Source organism: Conger conger, chromosome 5 (genome assembly GCF_963514075.1).
Source record: "Conger conger chromosome 5, fConCon1.1, whole genome shotgun sequence".
NCBI classification, from domain to species: Eukaryota; Metazoa; Chordata; class Actinopteri; order Anguilliformes; family Congridae; genus Conger; species Conger conger.
Window position 1 is genome coordinate 17,250,094 of NC_083764.1, and position 27,134 is coordinate 17,277,227.

The following is a 27,134-nucleotide window of genomic DNA, read 5'->3' on the forward strand; positions in this document are numbered from 1 at the left end:
GGAAAGCAAATAATAATAAGAAATAAAAATCTGGGAAAAAACCAATAGGGTCAATGCTTGGACCCCTAACAAGGTAATTTTCTTCATTTTCTTTAGATTTTGCAAATGTTTTTACATGGTGGTGTGAAAACAGAAATATTTATGTATTCCAGATGAAGGCTGTTACAGCTTAATACATTGGTGATGTGCCATTTTAATTTCCTATAAAGGCATACAAAATGAATTATAAAAGATTATATTTTTTCTAAAAGTACAGAAGAATGCTTTGTTTGTAAATAAATCCAATGCTATATTAAACCTTGAAAGTGCATTGATTTGTTTTAAGGCAGTGTTGTTTTTGAGATCAGATTCAATTGAGCCACTCCAGCCATGTAATTGACTGCCAAACTCATAATGCTGCACTGCAAATGGGAAAAAATGATGCGAACATAATTGCATTTTCCAAGTAAAAAGCACAGCACATTTAGGCTGAGGCTCTCTTCTGGGAAAGCGACCAAAGGCTCAGCCCACGAAAAGCATCTGGATAAAAAATTGCGGAAATAAAAAACCTCATTAGCGTTCCGCCCCACACCTTGATCTTGGCCATGAGCGCATTGATGGAGGCATCGAGCTCCTGGATCTGCTTGCTCATCTCCTGCTTGCCCTCCTTCAGCCCGGTCACCACCTCGTTAAACTTATCCATCCTCTTCTTCAGGTTCCGCACCTTCACCAGGCCGTCGATGCTGCCGCACAGAGAGACCGACCGCTGAGTGGAATTATCATGGCAACAACAACAACAACAACAACAACACCACCCGTATAACCCTCACAAAAAAACTAAGTAAATACCCTCAAAACAGAAAACTTTCAAGGAGTTAGCCAAGAGGCAAAGCATTTAATGTCGAGCTGTAGCGGGAGGACTCCCTTTACTGGTGCCGATTAACCCTTTCAGTCTTAAGCCCAATATGAAGTGAAGTGGCTCCACTAAATCCCAAAGGATGTTGGGCTTAGCTTCAGAAAATTTAGGAGGGCCGCAAAACAATAGTATAGCAGTCATTTTGATCAGTGGAAAAGGTTGAGAGTGCCATATGGCTCTCTTGGGGTTTTAACGGTAAGTTACGCTTTAGAGCCGTACGACTGAAAGGGTTATTGCAGGGCCCGTTTAGGAGTCCGTGGGGAGGGGAGGCGCGGCGGAGCGTGGGGGGGGGGTGTACTCACCGCGGTTTGTGCTTCCTCCTGCAGAGCCACATACGCACCGTCTTCTGCATGGCAACGCAGGCGCTCGCCCTGTAGAGCATCTTATTCTTTACTGCGGGGGAAAGCAGACGGAGACGGGTCACCGCGCGGCCACCCCGGCCCGGTATAGATCCGCCGAGAAACGAGTCGGCGCCGTACGTGCCCGAGAGCGAGCGGGGGGGGAGAAAACGGCTCGTCCGTTCCTGTCGCGCTATCGATCCCGCTGCCGCGTTGTGAATTTACGCCTCGCTCTGGGATATTTGGGAGCGGGCGGAGGGGGTGGGGGAGGCGTTGATGGAGAAAATGGAGAAGGATTCGGCTGCTGTAGTGCGTGTCTGAACCGGTGACATATTCTAATGCTATATTTTCAATAAGGGAAGCGGGGGAGGCACCCCTGCTGAGTCTAATGTCTCCCAATTTGTGCAATAAAAAGTTTGTTGAAAAGTTTGTGAACTGCTAAAGAAAATGGAATGCCTTGTCACCGGACGAGAAGTTTCAGGTGACAGTTTCCAAGGGTGTCTGACTGGAAGCCATTTGAATAAGAAACATACACACACTCACACACTCACGACGCACACACTCACGTAGCACATACTCACGTAGCACACACTCACACGCAGCACACACTCACGCTGCACACACTCACACACAGGGTCTCACTGCAACCAAAGTTCACCCATTCACTCAGAATAGAATATAAGCATTTGTAAAGAAGAAGAATAACAAAGTTTCATTTGAATTTGCTACAGCACCAGTAACGGTCTGTGGAACAGGCACACAGTGAGTAGAGTGAGTCGGTCACGGCGAGAGGTGTGGGGGTTACGTACGCTTGATGACTGACAGCGCGCCCCACTGGACCTTCCTCCAGCGACTGCAGATCAGCCACTGGTTGACCCGTTTCACCAGCTCGGCCAGATGGTCGGGATCGGACTTCATGATTTGGTCAAACTCCGCGAACTGGCGGTGGGAGGAGAGAGATTGAGAAGTGATGAAGGAGAGAATGTGAGAATGCGTGAAACGGAACGAGTGTAGGAAGCTGGGCAGGAAGTTCCCGTTCCTCGTCCACTTCCTCATCACGCAGCGGGCTCTCTCATTATAGACCGCTCACATCACACTTTCTCCACGACCATAAGGAAATTTCTTTTTCCGCTTTTGCTGACTTCATCTGTTGGGCTAGGGCTATTTTTACCCACCTCATTTAATGTCCAGATTTGGGCCTAGCTATCAGTAGTCAGGCACCGCTCGACTGAAACCGACTATGACAAAGGGAGACTGAAGATACCATTTCATAAACATCCACAAGACAGACTGAAATGGGACCTTACCTTCCCAGGTCTGAAGAACACTCGGGTCAGTCCGAACTTGTAGTCGTGCTCGTTCAGCCCTAGTGCTTTAAACAAGGCCTGCATGGGGTATAACAGAACACACATATAACATAAGATAATGACAAGAACAGGCTATTCAGCCCAGCAATTCTTGCCTTTCCCGACCAGCAAAATGTACCTACTGCTTAGTTTTCCTAAAAGCTAATAATATGTAGCACCTTATCAAGCCTGGTCTTGAAAACCCCCAGTGTGTCTGCCTCCACTACATGTCCTGGCAAGCTATTCCACACAATGACCACTCTCTGTGTGAATATATGTGAATACTTGATAATGTCATACTTCCTAATGAAACAGAATGAATGACAAAGGTGTGAAGCGAAGGTTAGGTGGCGGTTAGCGAGGGGGGGGTGGGTTCGAGGTAGCGTGGCGGACCTTGCAGAAGAGGCGTGGGTCCAGGCGGGTCAGCTTGGGGGGCATGTAGTTTTTGTACATGTTGTAGAGCTCGTGGAAGGGGGCACGGGAGGGGAAGCCCCCTTGCATCAGGTCCAGAACAGACACCATTCCTGAGGAGGGGCAGGGCAAGAGTCAGTGCAGTGTCATTCATCACAAACGCCGTCCGCAAACTCTCTCTCTCTTTCTGTCAGTCTTATATATGCACACGCACGGTCTCACACGCGCACACACATGCACAGGGTCCAGATGCAACCAACATTCACCCTTACCTTTGACTCAGAATATAATATACGCATTTGTAAAGATGAACAATAACAATTCATTGCAAGTCAAAATTAAGACAAAATGGTACAGGCGGCATACATGGTAAATGGGGAAGCAAATAAAATGAAATAACAAACACAAGAAACCAGAAACAATAAAAATGAATAACAGTGAAAAAACCAACATGTTTACAGCACATTCCATAAACGTAGCTCCATACAGAGTCTCGAGTAGGTCTCTTTCTTTTTTTAATATCTCTTATTTAAAAGTAGTGCAAGATGAGAATCAAGAAGAGAATATGACCAGTCTAGCCAAGACCACAGATCCGGAACATGCCAAGCTACGGCCATGGTCACGGTTTTTAGTCATGAACTGGTGAGACACTTGCGCTCACTCTGTAGTTTATTTCGGATAAGGGTAACTTATAATCTTGTAACCTGAGCTATTGATACTACAGAGGTGATGTTGTGCATCGAACAACAGACCAGGTATGACAACAAAAGCCACACTAATGTACTACTGTATGTCTGACCATTCATTCATTCATTCATTCATTCATTCATTATCCTAACCCGCTTATCCAAAACAGGGTCGCAGGGGGGCTGGAGCCTATCCCAGCATACATCGGGCAAAAGGCAGGAATATGCCCTGGACAGGTCGCCAGTCCATCGCAGGGCACACACACCATTCACTTACACACTCATACCCATGGGCAATTTAGACTCTCCAATCAGCCTAACCTGCATGTCTTTGGACTGTGGGAGGAAACCAGAGTACCCAGAGGAAACCCACAAAAACATGGGGCCGATTGGGATTCGAACCCAGGACCTCCTTGCTGTGAGGCGGCAGTGCTACCCACTGCACCATCCGTGCGGCCTACATGTCTGACCATGGCTTCACATATTCTTGAAGCATATTTCATTGAGTACCAAATGGAATCTCCAGTACAGCTAGCACTTACTAAAAATGTGTTCATGGTAGGAAATTTGTCCTCGACAAAGCGTGGGCGGCCTGATTAGCAGAAGTGAATAAGCCCAATTATTTTCCAGACAATGCAAAAACAAAATGGGGGGGGAAAATCACCTTTATGGCTTCTGGTGCAGTGTCATCAGATTTGTTTTTAACTGACTGCCTAAAAAAAAGGTCTTTATTAGTCTGTAAATTGAGCCGCGCAATTATGCTTGACGACCACTGCAATACCGTCTCCATCGCGATTAGGTTAAATTATTCAACAGTGCAACGGCCATCAGGCTAACATAGCACTGCATGTGAGAACTGGAGAGATGCAAGGATATGGACACTCATCTAGAGTTATAACACTATGTCCCCTCTCTATCTGTGTATGCCTGGATCAAACAGCCAAAACTGGGCTTCTTCTTTTTTTAAACTAATTTTCTGCTCATGCAGAGAGAAGCTACTCACTAGCACCTAGCACCACTGCGGTTGGCCCCAGTAGAGGTCATTCAGACCCATTTTCAATGTAAAGTCAATGGTACAATTGTGATAACAGTACAAAGTCAATAATTTTTCCCATAAGAAAATGTAGAGACAATCTTTGTTTCTTCTTCATCTAATAACTTCATCTAATACAGTTATTGTGTTATTAGGACAGTACAACAATACTTTGTGGATGAATAGCTTACGTGCTTAGTGGAGGAACTGCACTTGGCTTTCCTACTACATGGTCTCTGGCTCCAAAATGTACAGGATGGCGGTGCCTATAAACTTGTCTACCCCGGTGTCAAAACGCTTTTCACAAGCCCATGGATAGTCAGTGGGTCATGTAAACAGCTCCTGGTCAGTATTTTTTTCTACAGTCTACGGTCTGGGCCCATACAGACCTGAACACTGTAGCTGGGACAGGATCTGCGCTCCTTCAAACTGGTGGCTCACCATCTTCAGGTTGGGCTTCACACAACGAATAAAGCTGGAACCCTTTAACATGACCGAGTAAAGCACACGTTAGCACAGGGAAACTCAACTCCAGCCATGCACTACGCCATCAGATTTCACAAATGATATGAAACGATATGAATGAAAATCAGTGAAATGAAGTGGTTTAGTTCACGGTTGGAGCAAGTAACAGCAGACACTGCAGCCCGCATGAGCAAGTTGATAAATAGGATGTTATGTTTCAATATGTGAGAACATGGAAACATGAAGTGCTTTTCCTTTCTTGGCCAGACGCTAGGTCATTGACTCAAATCGATAGGTTCAGATTAAATTTCAAGAAACTAAAACTTTCCACAAACAATAAAAACCAAGGTGGAGATACTCACTGTGCTACGGAGCTTGTCAAGGAGGATGTTCAGCTGGGTCTGTTAGACAAGGCGGATTGTGTTAGCTGGTTGGCTCTAACTGTACATTACACCAGAAAACATGCTTGCTAAGAGTATTCATCCATCTGCTGTCAGCATCAAAATCAAATCCAAACACAGACACGCAGAACAAAATGCAGCCAGCAGATTTATGGTATCATATTTACCACAAAGACAAGGACCATTTGTTTTCCTTTCATGCAAAAGGTACAGCTCCGAACACTGACAATGCACCGAGACGGATAAACAAACAGGAGCCGTGCATTGTGGGTAACAGACAGACAACCGCCTCGTGAGACCGAACACATCAAAGTGCTCACACAAGGATGAAAAGAATATCAATCGTCGTTTTGCCTGTCCTGGTTTCACATCGCTCAGAAGAATGCAATAGCTTGGTTTTCACTCATTACCACAAAGGGGAAATGCCTCGAGACTGCTCAGGTTACATCTGTTTGATACTACTGTATTACAGTATACTACAGTAGAAGCCTGTATTGATCTTGTGTTAACTTATTGGTTCTTACTAAAGCGATTGGTCATGTGTCTATACAAATTAGTTGACTGGTCAAACAAATAGAGGAGTCTGAGGGGAAAAATGTATCAAGGAGAAACATTTTTCTTCTTTTTTTAAAAAAAATTTTTACAATCCCAGAGGTAACTTTATTCATGTCATTTTATTAAGACCAAATATGCCTTTATCAAACTGAACTTGAACCTACCATTGGAAACTATTTTTTATTTATTTTTATGATTGCTCATGGAACACAGTGGCTAACATTAAGCTATAATATACAAACATATTTCCTCCTCTTCCTCTCCTGGGTTAAAAGACATGAAATATAGGCTAGTGGGACAATTTGTACACATCAAACACGCCCACACGCAACAACAACTCACAGACAACAACATCATTTCAAATATTCTGTGATGTGTATAGACATCCATTAATCAATTTCTCGTGTGAGAGCATTATAGCCAGACTAACAATAAATTCAAAACTGACACAAACACTCCCCAGACACAAAACCTTATTGAGGGCCAACAATTGACAATTAACGGGTATATTTTTCACCCAGTCTCCATCAGGACCTTGCTTTGTACAAGGACATGGGAAACACCAGTCAAAAACAGCTCATGCGTTGCCCCTAAGAGTGTAATGCTTAGCATTAAACATTTTTACTCTGAAATTAAACTGCTGGGTTCTGTGACATGTTATTAGTGGGTGGCTGAGCAGAACTTTGCCTTAATTACAGTCATCAGTCTGTAGTGCTCCAAAGCTCTAAATTAATATTATACACAAGAAAAAAAAAGCACCCTTTCATCACAGATAAAATCCTAATTATTGCGCTTCCACACGCAAGTAGATGGAGACCAGCAGATGTAATGGTTCACTCTTGCACAAGCTGAAAGTACCTAAAGCTCAGCGATTGACATGTCTGTTGGTGGCTTTTGCGGACGAATGAAACACGACAGTCACAGGCAACACCAAGGGGAGACACAGAAAGACGGGGAGCGGTTTAGTGACTGAAGAACAGAAGCAGGTATGTTGGCTTCTTTTGATTAAAAAAAAAAACAAAACAAAAACAACAACAGGAAATGAGTTACCTTCTCTCCCTGGCTGATTCTATTTTCATCATGACTGATTTTTACCGGCCTAAAGCCTTGTCTTTTTCTCTGTCTCTGTCTTTCTCCCTCTCATTCTCTCGCTAGACATCCTGAGCTGGGTTTATCCAGATTAAATCACAGCTTTCTTAGGGAAAGGATGGAGAGACAGGAGGAGGAAAGTGTGGAGAGAGGGAAAACAGCGAAAAGGGAGAGGTATTAAGAACACATGAGCACAGGAAACAGACAGAGGACGCACACACCACAGACACCGAATCCAACAGTCATCGATTCAAACTCCTCAATTAAATGCGTGCTAAAATTATAATCCAATACACCGACTAAATACATTAAACAATGCAATATTCATTAAGTTACGTAATACGAACACATATTCCAAACAACAATTTAATATCGAGACCAAACATGGAGCCCTTTTGTACTTTCTTTACATTCAGCAAGATACAGTATATGACACAGAACAGACTTAATAAACCGTTACTTTTTATGGGTGCACACCAATCTGTAATCGGCTTGGCTCATCACTCAAGAATGGTGGTTTTAATAGATACCATAACCCGGTTATAATATATTTTTAATGTTTATGTATTTTTAATGGTCTTTAGTTTTCAATATTATGGACCGATGTAAAAATTCACGCTTGTCATTTTATGAAGTCAGTTCAGTCATTTTTATCGTGCAGAAATCATAATATAGCTAGTTGGGCAATGCAAATGTGTGAGTCATATTGGGACTTTTAAAAGTGAAAAGGGCAGTAAAGTCTTGCTGATGCATGCTCTGCTAAGCTCCCAGATGAGTCTTTAATTGCCCATTGAAACCATCTGAAGGTGGCTCTCCCACAGATCTTGAATGAATAAAAATGACTCAGACCGAAAAGCCCAGTTCCCGGTGCATGGAAACAATTGAACAGCAAAATGAATAATTATATGGAGCTGCATCCATCCACCAACTTAAAACAGCTAAGAGTTTCTGTCACATCCCTAAAAGCTTTTATTGCTGTAATTAATTTCTAGTTATGTCAAATACTATACATTGTAAGCACTCAGAGCCATTATACAGTATATACAGCTTTTATCTGCATTATCATTGGAATATGCAGATATGAGTGGGAAAAGTAATCTTATTAAGCAAGTAAGCTTATATAATTCAAAAATCAGTAAGCCATCTTTGCTTTCTTTTGATTACTTACACCTTTTATTGACTCAACTATAAATATAGTGTAATATAACAGCAAAATGTGATAAAATATGTACATTTATTTAATAAAAAATAAACCTAAGTAAGCAGAAATCCAACCCATATCATAAGTGTAGTGTATTGATAAACTGTGTTTGCATTTTCCCCTCACCTTGAATTTGTTTCCCACGCTGATAAAGCTAAGCTTCCCGGCCTTCTGCTTGGAGTCCTTGGAATTATTTGAATTTTCGAAGAGTTCCCGAACAAACCTGTCCTTGGAATCGCTCACCAGGCACTCCAGGGACATGTGGAGGGCGTCGTTGTTTTTCTCCACAAACTTTACCTGAGGACCGAAAGAGAGGCATCTCACATCACTGAGCGTAAGCGTTCATAATACCCGACCTGTGGCTGCCTGTAGCGTAGTGGTTAAGGTACCTGACTAGGACACGCAAGGTTGGTGGTTCTAATCCCGGTGTAGCCACAAAAAGAACTGCACAGGCCCTTGAGTAAGGCCCTTAACCTTGCATTGCTCCTGGGGAGGATTGTCTCAATCAACTGTATGTTGCTCTGGATAAGAGCGTCAGCCAAATGCTGTGAATGTAATGTAATACCCAAAATGCACAAGAAATCTGTGAGAGAAAGCATATGGAGCCTGAGAGCTGATTTTATTCATTACATTACAGTTACTACAGTTGATTAGACTAAGCAGGGGACAATCCCGCCTGGAGCAATGTGGGGTTCAGGACCTTGCTCAAGAGCTCAACGGCGGTGCGGATATTGTCGTGCCTACACCGGGGATCGAACCACCAACCCAGTCATGCATCTTAACCACTAGTCCCGTAAATCGAAGATTTCAGGCACAATTCACTTTTCCTATCAAATGCTATCCATTGGGCTGAATAAACCCAATTCACATTCACTCATGGCCCTAAGGGTATTACAAGCAGAAATCTATATATTCAATGGCAAGAGTTATGCTAAGTGACACGGAAAATGAATTGGGTGAAGGGAACGATGCCAAAAAAGTTGTTAAAAGTCCTTTTAACAGGAGAAAAAAAAGATAGGTCCCGGAGTCAAGTTAATGAAGTGTGCGCAGGTACGACAGTGTCATCCCTCTTCCTGTCAGACGTACCGTTTCGTAGCAGACGGCTCCGGCAAAGTGCCTGATGATGAAGCCTTCGTCATCCCGAACGTTTCTGTGGACCGTCAACTTGGACTTTCTGGGCACCTGAGGGGTGTAGGGAGCCATTTTGAGCTGAAGGCATACAGCCTAACACACACACACGCACACACACACGTGTGTACTTAAAGTATACTAAAATACGGACAGAACTGCAAACACACACACACACGCACACACCCATACACATATATACCACTTGCAGCTTGCTCAATAACACTCACTGACAGTTGAATACATTTAAATCCAAAATGAAAAATGTACGAATGTCATTCAACACACAATATCTGGATGCCAAGATCTTGTGTGCTTTCTGTTTGTTCCCACATTAACATCTAATCTAATCTCTCTCACACTCTCCCTCCCTCCCTCCCTCTCTCTCTCTACCTCACACTCTCCCATTTCTTTTAACTACATACAGTACACACCTTTTCACACCTCGATACTGACAAACAATGCTATCTTCCATCTTCCTTTTCTCTCTACCCGGCTGACAGAAATGATTTCAAACCCTGTCTCTGAAGAATCTTAAATGCCACAGCGAGACAAGCATTTGCTTTTGGACGGCTCCCGCTGTCAGCCGTCATTGGCCGCGGGAGGCACTGAAGCGCGAGCGGAAAGGCGAGGCGCGGCCCTCACGGTCAGACGGAAGTGGTCCTTGTGCTTGCTGTGCACGGTCTCCACGAAGTGCTGGTCGCTCGGCTGAGGCAGACGGTTCTCCTCGTCCAGAATATCCAGGATGCCCACCAGCTTGGCCTCCACCAGGTCTGTCGATGAAAACCAGCCCGGTAAGCTGAGGGTACCGGGTCGTACACGGAAGAGTGATCGAGGACACTGCACATCCACTACCAAGCATTTTAATGAGCATTTTAGCATTTATATGGTACAGGCCAGAAGAAAACGCGGTTGTCAAAACTCAGCTATAGAATGAGATAAATGTCAGCATCCTGGCCTTTGAGGAAAGCGGAGACTAGCTTGCAAACAAATAAAGCGCACCAAGCCAGAGACACGCAGTTCACAGCAGGACAACTCAACCAGTCAATCAAAACGTACATTAGCATAAAAAAAGGACGACAGTCTGTCAGCCGCGACGTGGGATGTGTTTCGAGGACAAGGAACGGCGTCGAAATTAACGCTCCAACAACCACAGCGGTGACAGCACCGAAACGGCCGAGACTCCGAAGCTCGCAGAAACTCTCACAAATGTTCGGTAATTGAGATGACTCTCGTTTGTCTCGGCGCAAATTCTCGTGAAAACTGCTATCAGCCCACTCTGTACAAACAGCTGGCTTTCTGTGTTCCAGCTTAACCGAGCAGACGGTGTCTGACTGGCTCACGACACCTCAAAGTATCACGCGCCTGAGACAGCCTTTATAATTCTCCAGAAGCCGGCAGCAATTTTGCAAACAGATTCAACATCAAGTTCATTCTTCTGATGGCTTATCTGAGGTATTGCCAGAATACACTGTAAGACTGCAAACGTAAACAAGACATCGCAACAGCTGTTCCTCGAAACAAAATGGCTGTCGTGTTTATGGTGAAAAACAATGTTGTGAATGTCTCGAAAGATGCTGCCTACACGATCCGTATGTGTATGCATGTATATGTGCGCACATGAATTTATGGATTTATTTACTGATTTTCACACCGTCCCTTTTTATCCATCTTTTTCCTTCCCTTCATCTCTCCCTCCCGTGTACAGACTCTGCGTTCAGCATTCTTTCCGCTTTCAAATCCCTCAGATTACGTTCCTGGGGCTGGGCACAGTCAGTGGCTCACAGAAGCGCTTCTGACTCACAGAACCTCTAAATCCGACACACCTGGTGCATCTCACGGCTTCAGAAGGCAACCGAGGCTCTTCAAGAGTCACTTTGAAAAGCGTAAAAGGAGTCGGGCAGCCAGCAGGACGGCAGAACAGGCAGGGTGAGAGGGAAGGAGAGGGGGAGGGTTGCGGATTGGGTGTGTGAGTAGGTAGGAGTGGAAACAGACCTATGCAGTCCTGGTTGTCGACGTAATGAACCTCGTTTACTCCCAGTCCCTCTTTCTGATACAGCTCCTGCTCCTGAAATCGCACACAGAAATTTCCTGTCAGCAACTCAGTGCTCGTTAATTCAACACAAGGGACACGCCTGGCACCGGTTCACCGACACAGACATAAATACATGCTTGTTTTAGAAGCTGAAAAATTAATAAATGAACAAAAAAAATAATAAATCGTAACTAACTAAATAAACAAAAAGCCTGCCAGCCCTTTGTCTATTATATCTTTATTAAGCCGCAAATTGATCTGAAGGACATTCAGGTGGGTAAAACGGTCGGTGCATTTGAATTCAAATGAATATTTATTGGCTTGTCTGATGTCTTTGTCTCAGGTAACCCTGAATGAATTATAGAATAGCAGCGGAACATTTAAGATTGGGGAATTAAAGCTATGAACCTCCAGCCTCACCAAAGTTTGTTGATGCTGACAGTTTTTTTTGCTCGAGAGCAGTGTTCCCAGGCGTCACGTCACGGCACCGAGCCTTAGCTTATTTAGCGACGGGCCAGGCACGCACTGGAGCGGCGGTATCGAGGCCCGAGGAGTGCCGCCGTTGTGCCTACCTCCTTGAGGATTCGCTCGTTGAAAAACTGCTGCAGCTTCTCGTTGCAGTAGTTGATGCAGAACTGCTCGAAGCTGTTGTGCTCAAAGTACTCTGCGGAGAGAGAAGGAGAAGACATACTTTATTGAACCCCGTGGGCTAATTTGTCCTCTGTTACTTAGGAGCAGTGGAGCAATGTGGGGTTAAGGGCCTTGCTCAAGGGCCCAACATCTGTGCTGATCTTATCGTGGCTACACCAGGACTACACCCAGTTATGTACCTTAGCTGCTACGCTACAGGCTGCCCTATATTAAGGACAAGCATCAAGTACAAGTACTCCACCAGTTGACTATGTTGCTCAGAAGGACCTGTGTGCAAGTGGCGTGTCGAGCACCAAGACAAAAGCGTAAGGTCATTTGCCGTGGAAAGTGGACATGGTCAAATACGTAATTGTTTTGGATTCAAATATTTTTTACACTTTACTGGGTTTGTCTGGTGTATTGGAACCTAGGAAATACACAAAAGGTGAAAACCCCACCTTCTGGCACTCCAGGTTGGCTCAATTGCACCAGGCATGATCAGTTGAGCATGGAAAAGTATTGGAGTAGTACTGCCTGCCAGCCACCGCCCACAAAAAACAACTTGGCTTCTTCCCCACTGCATTATGGTCTCTGAATTGTAACATGCTGTACCAAAAGCAAGTTCCATCAGCCTGGCTATGTGAATCATTAAACCATGTAAATCAATAAACTATGTGAATCATTAAACCATGTGAATCAATAAACTATCTGGTGGACTGTGGACTGACCAAAGCCGGCGATGTCCAGGACCCCGATGAAGCTGGAGGAGGTCTCGAAGGGGAAGCACTGGTTGACTCTGGTTACCACATGGTCAAAGAGGCGACCGTACACCGCCTTGGCCAGGGCGTCCCGCGCGTTGTTGGCCTGCTCCACCTTCAGCGGCACCCTGGGGGAAACAAGGAAGGAGAACGAGGCGTCAAAAAACGGGGCCGTCAAGTCCCAAGATCTGACCGTGCTGCTTCTCCGCCCATACACCCTGCCCGTACTCCGAATTCATATGAGACACAACGGCCCCCTGAAATGACCTAGATATGCCAGCCAGGGGCTGAAGCAAAAACTTCAAACTAGCTTTTAAAAAAAGCACTCTTTCATGTCAAAGACACCACAGAAAAAGCACACCAAGTGGGCATTAAAGACCATAAATTCTGGCAGGAGAGCAACACCAATGGAGGCCATTTAATGATATGAGTGAAGACAAAGAGGCCAGCACACAGCGAAGAGAGGAATATTTTTAATCCTGAACATGCTCCCCATTAAGTTTAGCCACAACTGCATTTGAGTAACTCAGGACACAGGAGCCTGAACAAGCCTTGATGCTTGGAAGTCAACAGACGGAACAATTTATCAAGGAAAACCTTCTCCTTAGTTTCTCACGCATACGTTTAACCCGGTAATATACAAAATTTAATCAGACAAAATTATATTCATTTACTTTAACAGTGCAGATCATTATAAATTATTACACACACTACACACTATTTATATTCAAATTGCTATAATTATTTAATTGTTATTGTTATTTATATATATATAGCACTATTGATATGTTATTACTATTTGCTGCAATGTCAAGGAGCCAATTTTAATAATTTTACTTTCTTTTCCATGTATAATGGGAAGTAACTATAAAGAATCTTGAAGCATAATAAAGTTGCATTTTTCATATTCTTATTGGGGTCAGTTTCTTTGTTTTACAATCAATCGCACCTCATAACTCATACTAAACAGTTTCCAATTGATATAATATGGTCTCATATTTAATTTAACTGGGATATGTAAATCATATAGTGTGATATGCGTAATGTGAAGCGCTTTTCCAGGTACCAGGTTCAATTGCCACTTTCAATGGAATTAATACTGTTAAATTAATCACACAAGAAAATTAAAATGCAATTACTTTTCGAAATGATAGCAGTGCCTCTTACCTGACCTTACTCTTTCCTTTCAATTTTAGTTTCCCCAGACATCTACCGTGTACATTTAATTCCGACACACAACTCCCAGTAGGAACTGCTCATCACCTCAAAACAATGTAAAGCCAATTTCACCAAAACAAAATTTTCCCAACAACACAGCATGTATTCTAACTGCAGGCCAGCCTCAGCAAAGAGCACTCGTGACTGGCCCCTTGCCATGTTTCCCACACCTGACACATGGCCAGTTTCCGTAAAGCAGACTTTTAGTGGTAGATTTTTCACTGCTCAGCACAAGACGTACAGTAAGGTTTCTTTACCGCTGTGAACAAGCCTCTCCGAACTGGTCAGTTGGGGCGAACGCGTTTAACGACTACACTACCTCACGCAAAAAGGGCCGGAGCCATTCCGTCACCGACGAGTTCAAACAGAAGCTTTCCTTCTTACGCAACCTATAAAAATAGACGCAGGTTCAAATCCTCGCTGCCCCCTTAAGCCGTTCAGCCGGTTCGTTATCGAAGGCATTAATTGCGGCGCTGTATAAATATGCGCAGAGGCAAACAGAAGGCAGCTGACACTTTGTTGGTGTCGCGGGAAACCGGCAGAAGACAACCAACAGACAATCCTGGGAGGCGACAGACATGATTTCAGAATTAAGGGAGTAAGGAGGGCTGTGGCGGCCAACTGTCGTCGTGCGCTAAGCTCCCCGCGGAGGGCCCCGGGGACCGGCCCCGACACATCCGTAACCGGGCAGGTCAAGACACCGCACTTACAGAAAATCCTGGGCGAGACACCCGGGTGCATTTACCGCGTCCGACGGTAAAGCTCTACGCCGGGTGCGGGTTCCATCTGAAATGTGATCAAAGTCTGGCAGCCATTTTGAGAGCCGCTCCCCCGGGCACGGCTGCCTCACTCCCGCTCTTTTTTTCTGCCTCATTTCCTCCCTTCATCTTCCCTGAAGTGCTCCCTCATAGATGCCACAGCATGTCCCCCCCCCCCCCCCCCCGATTTGTATAAAAATAAACGAGAATCAGATAAAGACAAATTAAAGACGCCACCGGGCAATCTCATCGTGCTAACTGCAGCCAAACTGCCTGTTATTGTCGGAAGGGATGCGCCCAACAATGACTCTACAATTGAAAATAATGCTGAAATTGTTCATAAAAAAAAGAAAAACTGAAAGCAGCGGGATTAAAATCACGCGGGGCCCGATGCTAAAAGCGTGTTTTTTGACGACGGGAAAGATGGCGGGAGTAATGACGGCTCTTAGCGGCGGGAGACCGTTTCCGACTCCCGCTCGGAGAGGAGGCGCGTCCTCGTTTTTCGCGCCGCGCGACAGCTCGACCGCACTTCCTGCGGCAGTGTGAGAGTGACTGGTTCGGTGGGAGGCGGAGAACGAGAAGGCACGGAGACGCTGTTAACTTACAGGGAGGATGAGCTACTTACACCTGCAGTCCAATGGCTCATCACAGAACCTTTCAAATAGCTAATGGGGGTGGGGTAGGTTGGGTGGGTGTCCAAACTGTTGTTATCCACTTTAATTACCTCTCTTCTTTGGCAATTAAAATGGTATTTTAGGGAATATACAGTACAGTATCAAATAGTAACTCGATATAGTATGGAATATATAGGGGTTAACTTGCTAGGTTTGATACTGGACAGTAAGCATTCTTATATGAATATATTTATGGTGAGGAGGATACTCACTAGAAGTATTCAATAAATGAACACTGGAAATGTCAACTCTAGGGAAAAAAAAGAAAAAGACTGACATTTGATTCTATATATTCCATAAAATACCATTTTAATTTGCTAAAACACAATGGATTTTATAGCTTCTCTTAATGGTTTGGGAAGAACAAAAACATGTATTTATCATGCCTTCCCTGACATTTAAGTGCAGTGGGCCTTCTTACTTGATTGCTGTGCCTTTGGCGCCCCCTGCTGTTGTGAGCATGACCCTGGTGGTGAGACTGACTCTCAGGTCCTCCTCATCCAGCCCCAGAAGCTCCGCACAGTATTCCAGAGACTGGCTCGACTGATTCTTCAGGTTGCAGCCACCTGGCAACACACAGACACACACACACAAATAAATGTTATTTTATTTTATGTGATATTATTTTGCATGTTCTCCCTGTGTCCATGTGGGTTTCCTCCCACAGTCCAAAGACATACAGGTTAGGTTAGTTGGATGAGTCTAAATGTCCCCTAGGTATGAGTGTGAGTGAATGGTGGGTGTGCCCTGCAATAGATTGGTGACCAGTTCAGGGTTCCTGCAACCCAATGTATCCACCAATCCAGCACCCCCAGGAAACCCTGTAGCGTAGTGGTTAAGGTGCATGACTGGAACATGCAAGGTCTGTGGTTCAATCCCCAGTGTAGCCACGATAAGATCCACACTGCTGTTGGGCCCTTGAGCAAGCCTTAACCGCGCATTGTCTCCTGCTTAGTCTAATTATCTGTAAGTCACTTTGGATAAAAGCGTCAGCTAAATGACATGCATTGAATGGATGGATGCATATTACACAGTCAACAAAACATGCTATTAATCCAGACATTACGCCTACACATCATCCACACAGTTTGTGAGACATCACCTCCTCATTCTCTCAGACATAGAGTACAGTATAGTCACACAGATTTTATTCCGCTCTAAGCCCTGTGACATGCAAATGTGCATGCAGGATGCAGGCGATAACACACACACACACACACACACACACACACACACACACACACACACACACACACATTGCTAAATTAAATAACCTAAACATAACATAAACAACCAATCGCTGTGCCCTCCCCTTAACTGAACCCAGTCCCTGACGCTTTATTAATTACACAAACAACAATGTCACACTTGACGCAAACGCCGCAAATGGAAATCCCCCAGGTAATGCGATTCAACAGAAACGCAACACTGCATCCTCTGTTTACCTCATTTGGCATCGATAGCCGCATTCAGATCCGATGCTAATCTACACCGCAAGGCCTTGGGGGTGATTTATTGGTAAGAGGCAACCCAACTGCTCATCCATTTAAACCTAAAATGGCTTCCATTAGTCCTGGGCTACCCCACTCCATCAACGCTGAGATTACTGTGCTTTTGAATATATCACACGGAGTTAAGAGATCCAGGCTAGAGTTGGCCTGGGGCCTGCCTGGGAAAGACGCAGCAAGGATGTGTGACTTTCAGCAATCAATCAATCCTAAATTAATTCAAAATTAATTATGCCAAACCTCGGAGAAAGACCGCGAAGAGCCTTTCGTGTCGCCGCGAGGACAATTAACACGCCATAATTTCGCATACGCAATCAACGCCAGGGGAAAAAACGGTTTCGTTTTGGGCAGCCGTTTGCGTGCTATCCCTTCTTTATTTCTTCACTGAGCCTCTTTATCCAGGGATTTGCTCCCGATTGTGCCTTTTGTAAAAGCGAAAGGGGTTTACGAGCGAGATTAACGCCAAATCCTCGGAAAGGATTTGACAACGGGCTGCTTACCGGAGGTGTTCCCGGCCTCCTCGAAGTCGATGTTGCCCAGGTGCAGGACGCCAGCGACCACCCGGAACAGGTCCAGCTTCTCCGTGTCGTCCAGTCCGATCTTCTTCATCGCCCCGCACATCCTGCTGAAGTCTCCGTGGTCATCCAGCAGCGGGTCTTTCAACGACCCGGCCTTCAGGTGCTGTTAAACCGCAGGGACAGACCCTTAATCACTCCTCTTCCTCCTAATCTTCCTCTCTTTCCCTCTCATCCCCTCAACTGTCTTCGCAAGTCGTCCTGATGTTATGCTAACTCATTTAGAGACACGTCTCGGCAGGGTTAGCACTCGATTAAATCGCAATTTTGACCGTCATCCTACGCTTTTTGCAATTAAAAGCCTATTAAAACAGTCATTAACATTTTTGGGTGGAATGAAATGAGATGTGATTGGTGAAAACACCGGTAAGCAATGGTCTGGTCATTTCAAATTGGCAAATGTGTCAAACCTGTTAGCCTGTTAGCTTAGAAGGAACATATTTAATGAGTTTTAAGTGTGAAAGATTAGCTCCAAAGAGAGTCAATCAAGGGGTTTCCAAATTTTACAAATGTGTAGATTCTGACCTGCATTTGCAATCACAAAAACTCTTCTGCTGTATACAGTTGCAGTATGAATTTCAGGCAAGAGAGAGAAACACACAACCAGCAAAATGTCACAGTATGAGGGTATATATAGGTTTCACAAATCTCAAGATGAAAAATCTAGAATAATAATTTATGCAAATGGTAAAAATGATTTCATTGGTAAACTACAACTGATTTAGATCCGGTGCTGTTGTAGTAGGTCAGCTCACAGGAGACGAATGTATTGTATATCTCAAAAGTTCTTACTCCACTAATCACTCATCTTGTCTGAAAACATCTAAAACAGTCTTCAAATAAATACCAAACTAGGTTTTCAGAGATGTGTAACTAAAATCTCCACCCTCACAGACAACCTGAGGTAGTCTCTGACTAAAGTACGTGACTTCAGCTTATTAATACACTGAGTAATCCTGAGTGCCTCATCACCAGCATAAATACCATACTGTGACATTCTGTGCCAGACAGAAGCTCTGGACATGAAAGGTTTAGAACAGCCCACCACCAATTAAAGTCACCCCACCCCAGCACAACAACCCAAACACGACACTCATTAAAAGCTAATGCATGCTTTAGTTCTGCTTCTCTCTCCACAGAGAGGCAACAGTGAAGAGAGAGAGAATCCCAACATCTGCATCAAAAACCGGACCTGGGTCAAATACGTAAATGTTATGGATCCAAATATTTTTCTACGCTTTATTGAGCTTGTCTGGTGTACTGGAACCTAGGAAATACTCTCAAAATGTGCAAACCCCACCTTCTGGCCCTCTTGGTTGGTTCAATTGCACCAGGCAAGATCAGTTGAGCACAGAAAAAGTATTTGAATCCAAAACAATTATGCAATTGACCCAGGTTGGTCAGAAACACAGTGTTTTAAATGCGCAGTCTAGGGAAAGTGATCACCTTATTGTCCTGTATTACACAGAGAAGCAGCAGCATAAAAAAATGCACAGCCATGATTATCAGCAATGAACAGTGGCATTAAAATGTTGTTATACTTTCATCAGGTACAGAGGAATGGACAGTAACTTTATATTGACAAGGTTTTATATTTATCCAAAAGTCTTGAGACCACATTGAAAATCTGGCGGGGCGGGGGTTTCCATGTAATCCTGTAAATAAACAAAGTTCTAAGATTTTGAAATGAAAGTTACTTTCCAAAAACTACTTGAAGACCAAAGAAGAGCAAGGAGTGCTGGACAATCCACAAGCACCTGACCTCAAACCTCAACTGCATTGATCATTTATGGGGGCACTTGAAGACTGACAAAAGCCAAGCATTCAGTAACATCACAAAATGCTCTTTGGAACATTGTCAAATAATGCTGGAATAACATGAATCATCAGGTTTTGCACATTTGTGTTCAAATGAGTCCATGCCAGCTTGAGTGAACGTTGCCAATAAAGCAACATGGTGATATAACAAATACTAAGAAATTCTGAAATTAATGTCATTTTTCAAAGATTTCACTTTTTACTCAAATTGTTACATTACATTACATTATTTGCATTTGGCAGACGCTCTTATCCAGAGCGACGTACAGTTGATTAGACGAAGCAGGAGACAATCCTCCCCTGGAGCAATGCAGGGTTAAGGGCCTTGCTCAGGGGTCCAACGGCTGTGCGGATCTTATTGTGGCTACACCGGGATTAGAACCACTGACCTTGCGTGTCCCAGTCATTTACCTTAACCACTACGCTACAGGCCACCCCATAATATGCTGATAATATTAATTAGTAATCAAAAAGTTTGTATTAAAACTTAAAAGAATGTAAAATATAAGCATTTTCACTAATGGTTTTGGACCCCACTGTACATCTATCTCCCTGTTGTGAAGACACGCATTACCAGATGCAGAAAAACATGTACTGCATCAAACCCTCCAGCATTTGGAACTTATCAATGCATTTCATGTTTAAATTCATGTTTATTTGGCATTTCTAAAACTGGAGCTGTAAAGAGCAAGGCCACCTCCAAAAGCCGTCAATAATATGACCACATAAAGGGCCACATCTTTTATTAGTAGTTCACAGCCCCTTAACTACTACTAGTGCCCAGTTACCACCTTCACTGCAAAGTCCTCTGTCAATTTAACAGCTCTAAAATACATGACCTCTACAATGAACAAGGTCGGCCGAACAGTTTACACACTGCAAACCAGCATTAGTGTAGCTACAGTCGCATTGGCCAAATGCCAATAATGTAATGTAATGTAATGCATAGAATGACAGACCTGTAAAAGAGTCTATTCAGCAAATGAGATATGAGGGTGGGGTAGGGTGCGGCGGGGTGGGTGGGTGAGTTGGCGGACATAGTACCTACATTATGTATTTGGGGTGTACAACACCACCTGTATCTGTTCACTCAACACAATTATTTTTATCTATATTCAGAACGGGGGGGGGGGGAGTTGCCACCAAGCTGACAACTGGGAGAGGTGTTATGAGTTCCGTCTAATACACGCATCTGTCAACGTGTTGCGGAATTCATTAAAACATAATTCAAAGCCAAAACTCCGCTGCAAGAAACTTTTAGGCGATGTCCTGACGCAGGTAGAATGAACAAACAACTTGTGTAATTTGAGGGAACAGGCAGCGGCAAATTCTCTGCCTGCTACTCCTAATAAAAATAACAATAATTCATCACACAATTCCCCAAAGGGGCATCATAGAGCGCAGCAATAATGAAACTCCTCTACATAATTCATCAAAGGGGAAGTACAGAGGCAAACTCATTTTGTGTGATAAAGAATTATCACTGATACACCGTGTTAAATCCATTCACACAATTTCTTTTTTTTATTTTACTAATTAAAATATTTTGCCAGTTATCTGTATCTTCTCAACGTACCCGGCAGAAGTTAAATGGGTTGTTTTCTAACTGCGTCTATGGGATTTACTGTTTTTTAACTGTGTCTATGGGAGCACATAGTAAAATCGGTTGGTCTGTCACGCATGTGTTACATAAATCCATTTCTCTGGAGGAAGCCTCAGTTAGCAAAGTGAGTACACTTTTCGACATATACATTATACACACACATAAAATACCATACTGCAACGATGCAGAAGATTTCAAATACAAATTGGTGCTGTAGGCCCAATTCGAATGCCAACACACAAACACATATTATAGATAATGTATTTACTAAACTGACCCAATTAAGGACGGCCATTTTGTCAGTGCTTTGGGGAGCTGATGCCTTCTGTTCATAATATTCTTATCATTAGAGGGTTTACTCCTATTTTTCAAATGAGTCACCATTACATAAACAGTTACATTAAACCTTAACAGTCTACTGTCTGTAGTGGATACACCATCACCACAAGTATAAGAACAAGGCTGGTTATTTCAAGGCATCCATTTTAGACCGAGACACAACTTTTTTGGTTCAATAATTTCCTTAGACTACTTACAAACAATTTGCATGTCAATTTTGAACAGGTGTTGGAACCCAGGTTCAATTTCAAAAACATTCTGGCGGAATTCATATGGCATTGCACATGCACAATATACCCTGACCAACTGACACGTTTCACTGATGCAACCAGCCTACAGGTCGCCGTTCTGCTTTTCTAATGTCTGTTCCCTGACCAACTGACACATTTCACTGACCCTACCGGCCTATGCTAGGATGGATATTTACCTGGGAAAGGCCCTGCATACAGTGTTCTGTACTCCGCAAAACTCACCATGCATTTAGATTCCTACTTTCCCCATTTACACGACAGGGAAAAATCCTTCCCACAGGAAAAAAATTCACAGGGATTTCTTCATATGTTCTCCCAGTGTTACTTATGGATGCCTGGATAAAGTGTACCTGCCCGTCACTCCGTCAATGTCAAAGCGGATGAGAGGCCCACTTGGTTCAAACACGATGAATGACACTGAGAAATGAGAGTAGGATCCCACAGCTCTCACTGATACCTCAAAAGTGGAGCGTGACAGAATGAAACATCCCCTGGAAGGGCGTACGCTCCTCTGTAGAGCCCCCAGCGTGTACCCAGCTCACACACGTTTACCCAGCACGGAGAGAAGACTGAGCTTGTGGTGACCCAGCACACGGTGCTGAAGGACCTGAGGAGGGGAATGAGATGTACCGTACCTCCGGGCTTTTGCGGTTCTGCAGAATGTGTTTGTCCGTTTCTTTGGTGGAAAAGTACCGGGTGCAGCCCCGGTTCAGATACTGCAGAGGGAAAAAAAACAAAAGAAGAAGTTTTAGAAACACGGGACCCTGTGCAATGGTGAGCTCCCTGACATTAATTATAATTATACATTATTAATAATCAAATAGGGAACACAATAAACTTCAACAGCGGAGTTTGCATGCACGTTTGCAGTGTTTTAAAAGGTGCAGATGGGTTGATGAGCAAAAGCTTTATATTCAGGCCCATAAATGGCCACTCCAAATGAAAAAGCCTTTCGGTGGCTCACACCAATAAAATGTACAACTGCTGGTGTAAAATATGCATGAAATGGCCATGGCAGAGTGAAAAAACGATCTGCTCCGGAAACAAGAGTCTCTAACATTTAAAGCTATACCATGAAAAAATACAACTTAGTCGTTACACCTTGTTTATGGGCTCAATATTGCACCCAGACCAGTTGTGTTGTTATCGTCACACTGGGTCACACAACACAATTTAAAAAATGTATTTAAAATAAAAAAGTCACGGGCCTGGTTTTAACATCAAGCATCAAATAAAGAAGATAAATGAGATAAATAATAATAGATAAATAAAATAAGTTAAATAATGTAGCCACAATACCGTAAAATCCACATAGCTGTTGGGCCCTTGAGCAAGGCCCTTATCAACTCTAATCAACTCTTAAGTCGCTTTGGATAAAAGAGTCAACTAAATCGCTAATAATTAATTAATTATTATTATTATTATTATTATTATTAAATCATATAAACGCAAAAACAAAAAACGCAAATGCAGTAAATGAGTCGCTTTCAAAGGCTAACTTGGCTGAAAACATAACTTGCTAAACTGTTTAGAAAAAAACGCAGACTGACATTTAATTGCGACTCAAAGTTAAGGACAAATTAGCACTCGGTCCTCCCGCGGCGGTAAAGCGCGGGGGGAAATGAGAATTTGAAAGAGCCCGGCCTCGCCAAAGAAAGTAATTTTGAACTTCCAGGGAACGTCTGTCTGCATTTTAATGGCTTCTCCGCACCTGCTACGGTCGGAGAGAAAAACCCGCAGAAATGAAAGGTGGGGAAAAAAAAAACCGCCGGGGTGAAAAGGAGCTTGATTTCTGTGAGAGACACAATTTCGGCTCGCGGATGAGGTGGGATGAGCTTCTCCACCAGGAGCAGCTGCGAGGGTCGCTGTGCGCTGTCTATGCTAATCTCGCATTAAGAGCGGCCTTTTCAGCCCCCCGTCCAATCGAAAGCAGCGTGGGGGCCTGCCATTACTGCGCTCTCGTACCCTGCACGATCCACCCGCGGGACTCCGCTTAGCGCTCGACGGCCTTCAATACCCGCAATTACTAACACTCCGAGGCAGCCGAAAGCAAGGCGCTACACAAGCGTCGATGCCGACACAAGACCGTAAATATTATATTATATTATAAATAATATATTCCTGGGTGGGCGCTGAGACAATTAAACCGCATGAAATATAGGCGAACCGCGTATCGGACTGTGCAACATGATAAATACATTTACTTATAACTATACATTCATTACATCCAGGTAAATTAATCATTGTATATGATATTGACAAGGTATGAATACATGGGCAGGATGTTCGGTAAAGGGGAATTGCACATCAAATTCCATGCACAATTGACCTGAAAATGTTGAAGGCATCTCTTGTGACCTTTGCCCTTTCAATCGTACGACCTGACAAACGCTAGGTTCCTGGGGACTACAGTGGGTCGAATTTGCGTCTCTTCACAATCACACACAATTGGAACCACCCTAAACCCCCCTTGCTGATAAAATCAAAGGAAAATTATAGCAGCAGATGACTAAGTCTAATACTTACCTAATATAATGCTCACTGAGTGCATATCCTCAAATAAACAACCAACAAAACTCCCCAGGCAAGCAATTTGATTTAATCGCAGACCAGAGAAATCCAAGTCAGCACTATATACATGTAGCTGCAGGCACGTAATAACAATAAACAGCACAACAATGTAGCATTGCAACTTTTTAGCAATATGTCTAAAAAGTAGCCTAATATTAATCCATGTGTTCTTTTCACTTTTTGGACCGATTGGTACTGTTCACCGGGTTTACCCGGAACACTATTGGGCTTTTAAAGCAATACAGAAAAATAAAATTGTGTCAAAATATGGTCTTTATCTCATTGCCAAAAAATATAGATAAAATATATGGTTAATGCCTGCAAATTACCTCTTCCAGATCACATTTAACAATTATAGTGACATTCGCTTTTGTGAAAAAGTTGTAATTCATGATAGAAATCTCAGATAATGAAGACATGGGTAGCATGAATCATGTTTATCTTGCAAAAATGACAATGAAACAAGGTTTTCATGACTATTGATGTTCATTGTTATGAGCTAAACACAAAACAATGAACCAAATGCAACAATTTTCATTACTCACTATGAAATACAGCTCTGAAAAATGTGGCAAAAAAAAAAACTGAAATCACACTGGGTGTGCGTGTGCATGTATACACCTGTTTGCAAGCCTATCTACACACAGATTTTCTGGCTTATTTGTTGCACTTGCTGCATGTGGTCTGTGTCTTTGTATCCTCTGATAGTCTTCTTCTGATCATATTGATGGATTATGGAAGAGACCCAGACTGTGATGCAAAGCAATTTCTCTTTTTTGTCCCTCCCCAAATATATCTATGTGTGTGTGTGTTCGTGTGTGTGTGTGCGCGTGTAACTGAGAGGTGATTTTGAAAATAACCTGATAAAATGACCTGGTTCTTTTGATGTTTTTGCAGATGCACGTGATCCCAATGCAAACCGTATGCCTCCAATTTGTGTCACAATGGACACTTTGATTGGATTAAAATGTAACTAATCTTCCTTTTTATGTTTGCGTTCTTAATTTTACCTACTGTCAGAGTGGACAGGGAATGTAGGCCTATGCAATGTGTTTTCACCGAGTCGCTAATTTAGGGAATTAGCGGTGTTCTGACACCAAGTGAGAACCTTTTATAACAACTCTTTTGATTTTGCTCTCAAAAGCAATGGCCAACATAGCTCACTGATAACTTTAAAAAACAGCAACAGAAAATCTTTAGAAAAGAACGGCCACCAGGGAAGAAATTAACGATTCACAGCTTTGTTGCCTCCCTACTGTATGTTAGCTCGAGTCATTTTAGTCGTAATGCAGCAATTCTCTCTTTACCCAGAAGATTCAAACCCCAATTTAACAGAAACATAAGAAATAAAAAAAAGCTTAAAAGCAGCTGTATCGTGTTAATTATAGGACAAGGTTAAAATGCTCACTGACAGGAAAATAAATGTTGGAAAGTAGCATGCTCTGCGGGAACGGTTAAGCACTCCAAAGGTCGGGACACGTGTCAGCCGTTTAATTAGACTACAGCCGGAACATCGGGACAAAAGTCCCATTAGGACGAATGATGTCGGTGCCACACGGCGGAGTCAATAGCGTATTACTTTGGGTGTCAAGTAAACACCAAACATTACAAGTGAGGTCTGAAGACTCTGGGGGCTCAGATCGTTTGGACTGTTCCCAAGGGGACCTTCTAACTATTAGCAATGGATGTATTCATTTATTAAACGCACAGAAGCGCTGATTTGCAGAAAACCGTGCCAATTCCAGACCACTTTGAATCCAAGAGCGTGTTTACAGATCCCACTCTGCCATCTAGTGGCCAGTACAAGAATAACATGGAATATGCCTGGGTCACCAGCTTGGCCTGTTATAGTGATACTAACTTCAAATACATTCGCATTACAGTCTCTTTAGACTGCAGTGCTCATCCCCTGTGAAATATCCAGGGCACGGCCAATAAATCTCTCACCCTAAAGCTGTTCGGGGAGCTGAGGTGAAACTTCTGGCTGATGTCTTCGGAAGCACCAGCGCAAAGCCTGTAGAAGACGTGGTAGTTCCTCTCCTCGTTGCTCTGAGTGCAGATTCTGGACTTTTCCAGCAGGTAGTGGGACACAAACCCACCCACCACAGCATTCTGCACAAAGACGTACGAAATGCAATAATGTGACTGGCTATAAATATTAAGGATACAGTTATGACTTCTTACAAAAGGACAGAACAGGGCAGGTGAATTGATAGTTGATCGTTTTTACAGAGGTTAGGGTTTAGAAGTTTTAATACAAATACAAAGTGCCCCTCACATTCTGAGATTTTCCAAAACATTCCAAGCAATTTCATTTCCATTAGATTTATGTCAGGGTCAAGTACGGAATTGTTTTTGATTCAAATACTTTTCTGTGCTCGATTGATTTTGCCTGGAGCAATTGGGGCAGTCAAGAGGACCAGGAGGTGGGGTTTGCACTTTTTGAGCGCATTTAATAAGTTCCTATACAAAAGACAAGCTCAGTAAAGTGTAGAAAAGTATTTGAATACCCAGGTCTGCTTTATGTTTTATTTAACAACAATGAGAACAGATTCACGGTACCTTTGCATTGAAGTGGATTTCTACAAACTTTCCAAACCGACTGCTATTGTTGTTCCTGACAGTTTTAGCATTTCCAAAGGCCTCAAGCAGTGGATTGGCTGCAATTCAAGAAGTAAAACAGTTACAAAGTAAGCAGTCTTAAACAAAACAAGCTACTGCAACACAATTCATGCTTATCCAAGCAAAGAAGTATATTCTTACCTTCCACTATTCTCTCATCAATATCTTGACCTGTTCCGTAAGATGTTGTCAAATACCTGAAAATAACAAAACAAACAAGAAGTGA

General features: G+C 43.3%; 1 protein-coding gene across 6 annotated transcripts in view; it reads right to left on the bottom strand.

Moving 5' to 3' along the window:
• The window catches only part of LOC133128785 (unconventional myosin-VI-like), a 68,462-nt gene that overhangs the window by 18,854 nt on the left and 22,474 nt on the right, over positions 1–27,134 (bottom strand). For all 6 annotated transcript variants that reach the window (XM_061242563.1, XM_061242562.1, XM_061242561.1 and 3 more), the window contains exons 7-25: positions 27,050–27,105; positions 26,849–26,946; positions 26,234–26,398; positions 22,351–22,431; positions 17,630–17,810; positions 16,043–16,187; positions 12,942–13,099; positions 12,156–12,247; positions 11,544–11,616; positions 10,194–10,321; positions 9,507–9,602; positions 8,547–8,717; positions 5,537–5,575; positions 5,099–5,192; positions 2,973–3,103; positions 2,541–2,618; positions 2,043–2,172; positions 1,198–1,288; positions 572–722 (exon numbers count right to left, since the gene is read on the bottom strand). In XM_061242563.1, coding sequence (XP_061098547.1) covers positions 572–722; positions 1,198–1,288; positions 2,043–2,172; positions 2,541–2,618; positions 2,973–3,103; positions 5,099–5,192; positions 5,537–5,575; positions 8,547–8,717; positions 9,507–9,602; positions 10,194–10,321; positions 11,544–11,616; positions 12,156–12,247; positions 12,942–13,099; positions 16,043–16,187; positions 17,630–17,810; positions 22,351–22,431; positions 26,234–26,398; positions 26,849–26,946; positions 27,050–27,105 — 2,158 coding nt within the window. The remainder of the gene's footprint in view (positions 1–571; positions 723–1,197; positions 1,289–2,042; positions 2,173–2,540; positions 2,619–2,972; positions 3,104–5,098; positions 5,193–5,536; positions 5,576–8,546; positions 8,718–9,506; positions 9,603–10,193; positions 10,322–11,543; positions 11,617–12,155; positions 12,248–12,941; positions 13,100–16,042; positions 16,188–17,629; positions 17,811–22,350; positions 22,432–26,233; positions 26,399–26,848; positions 26,947–27,049; positions 27,106–27,134) is intronic.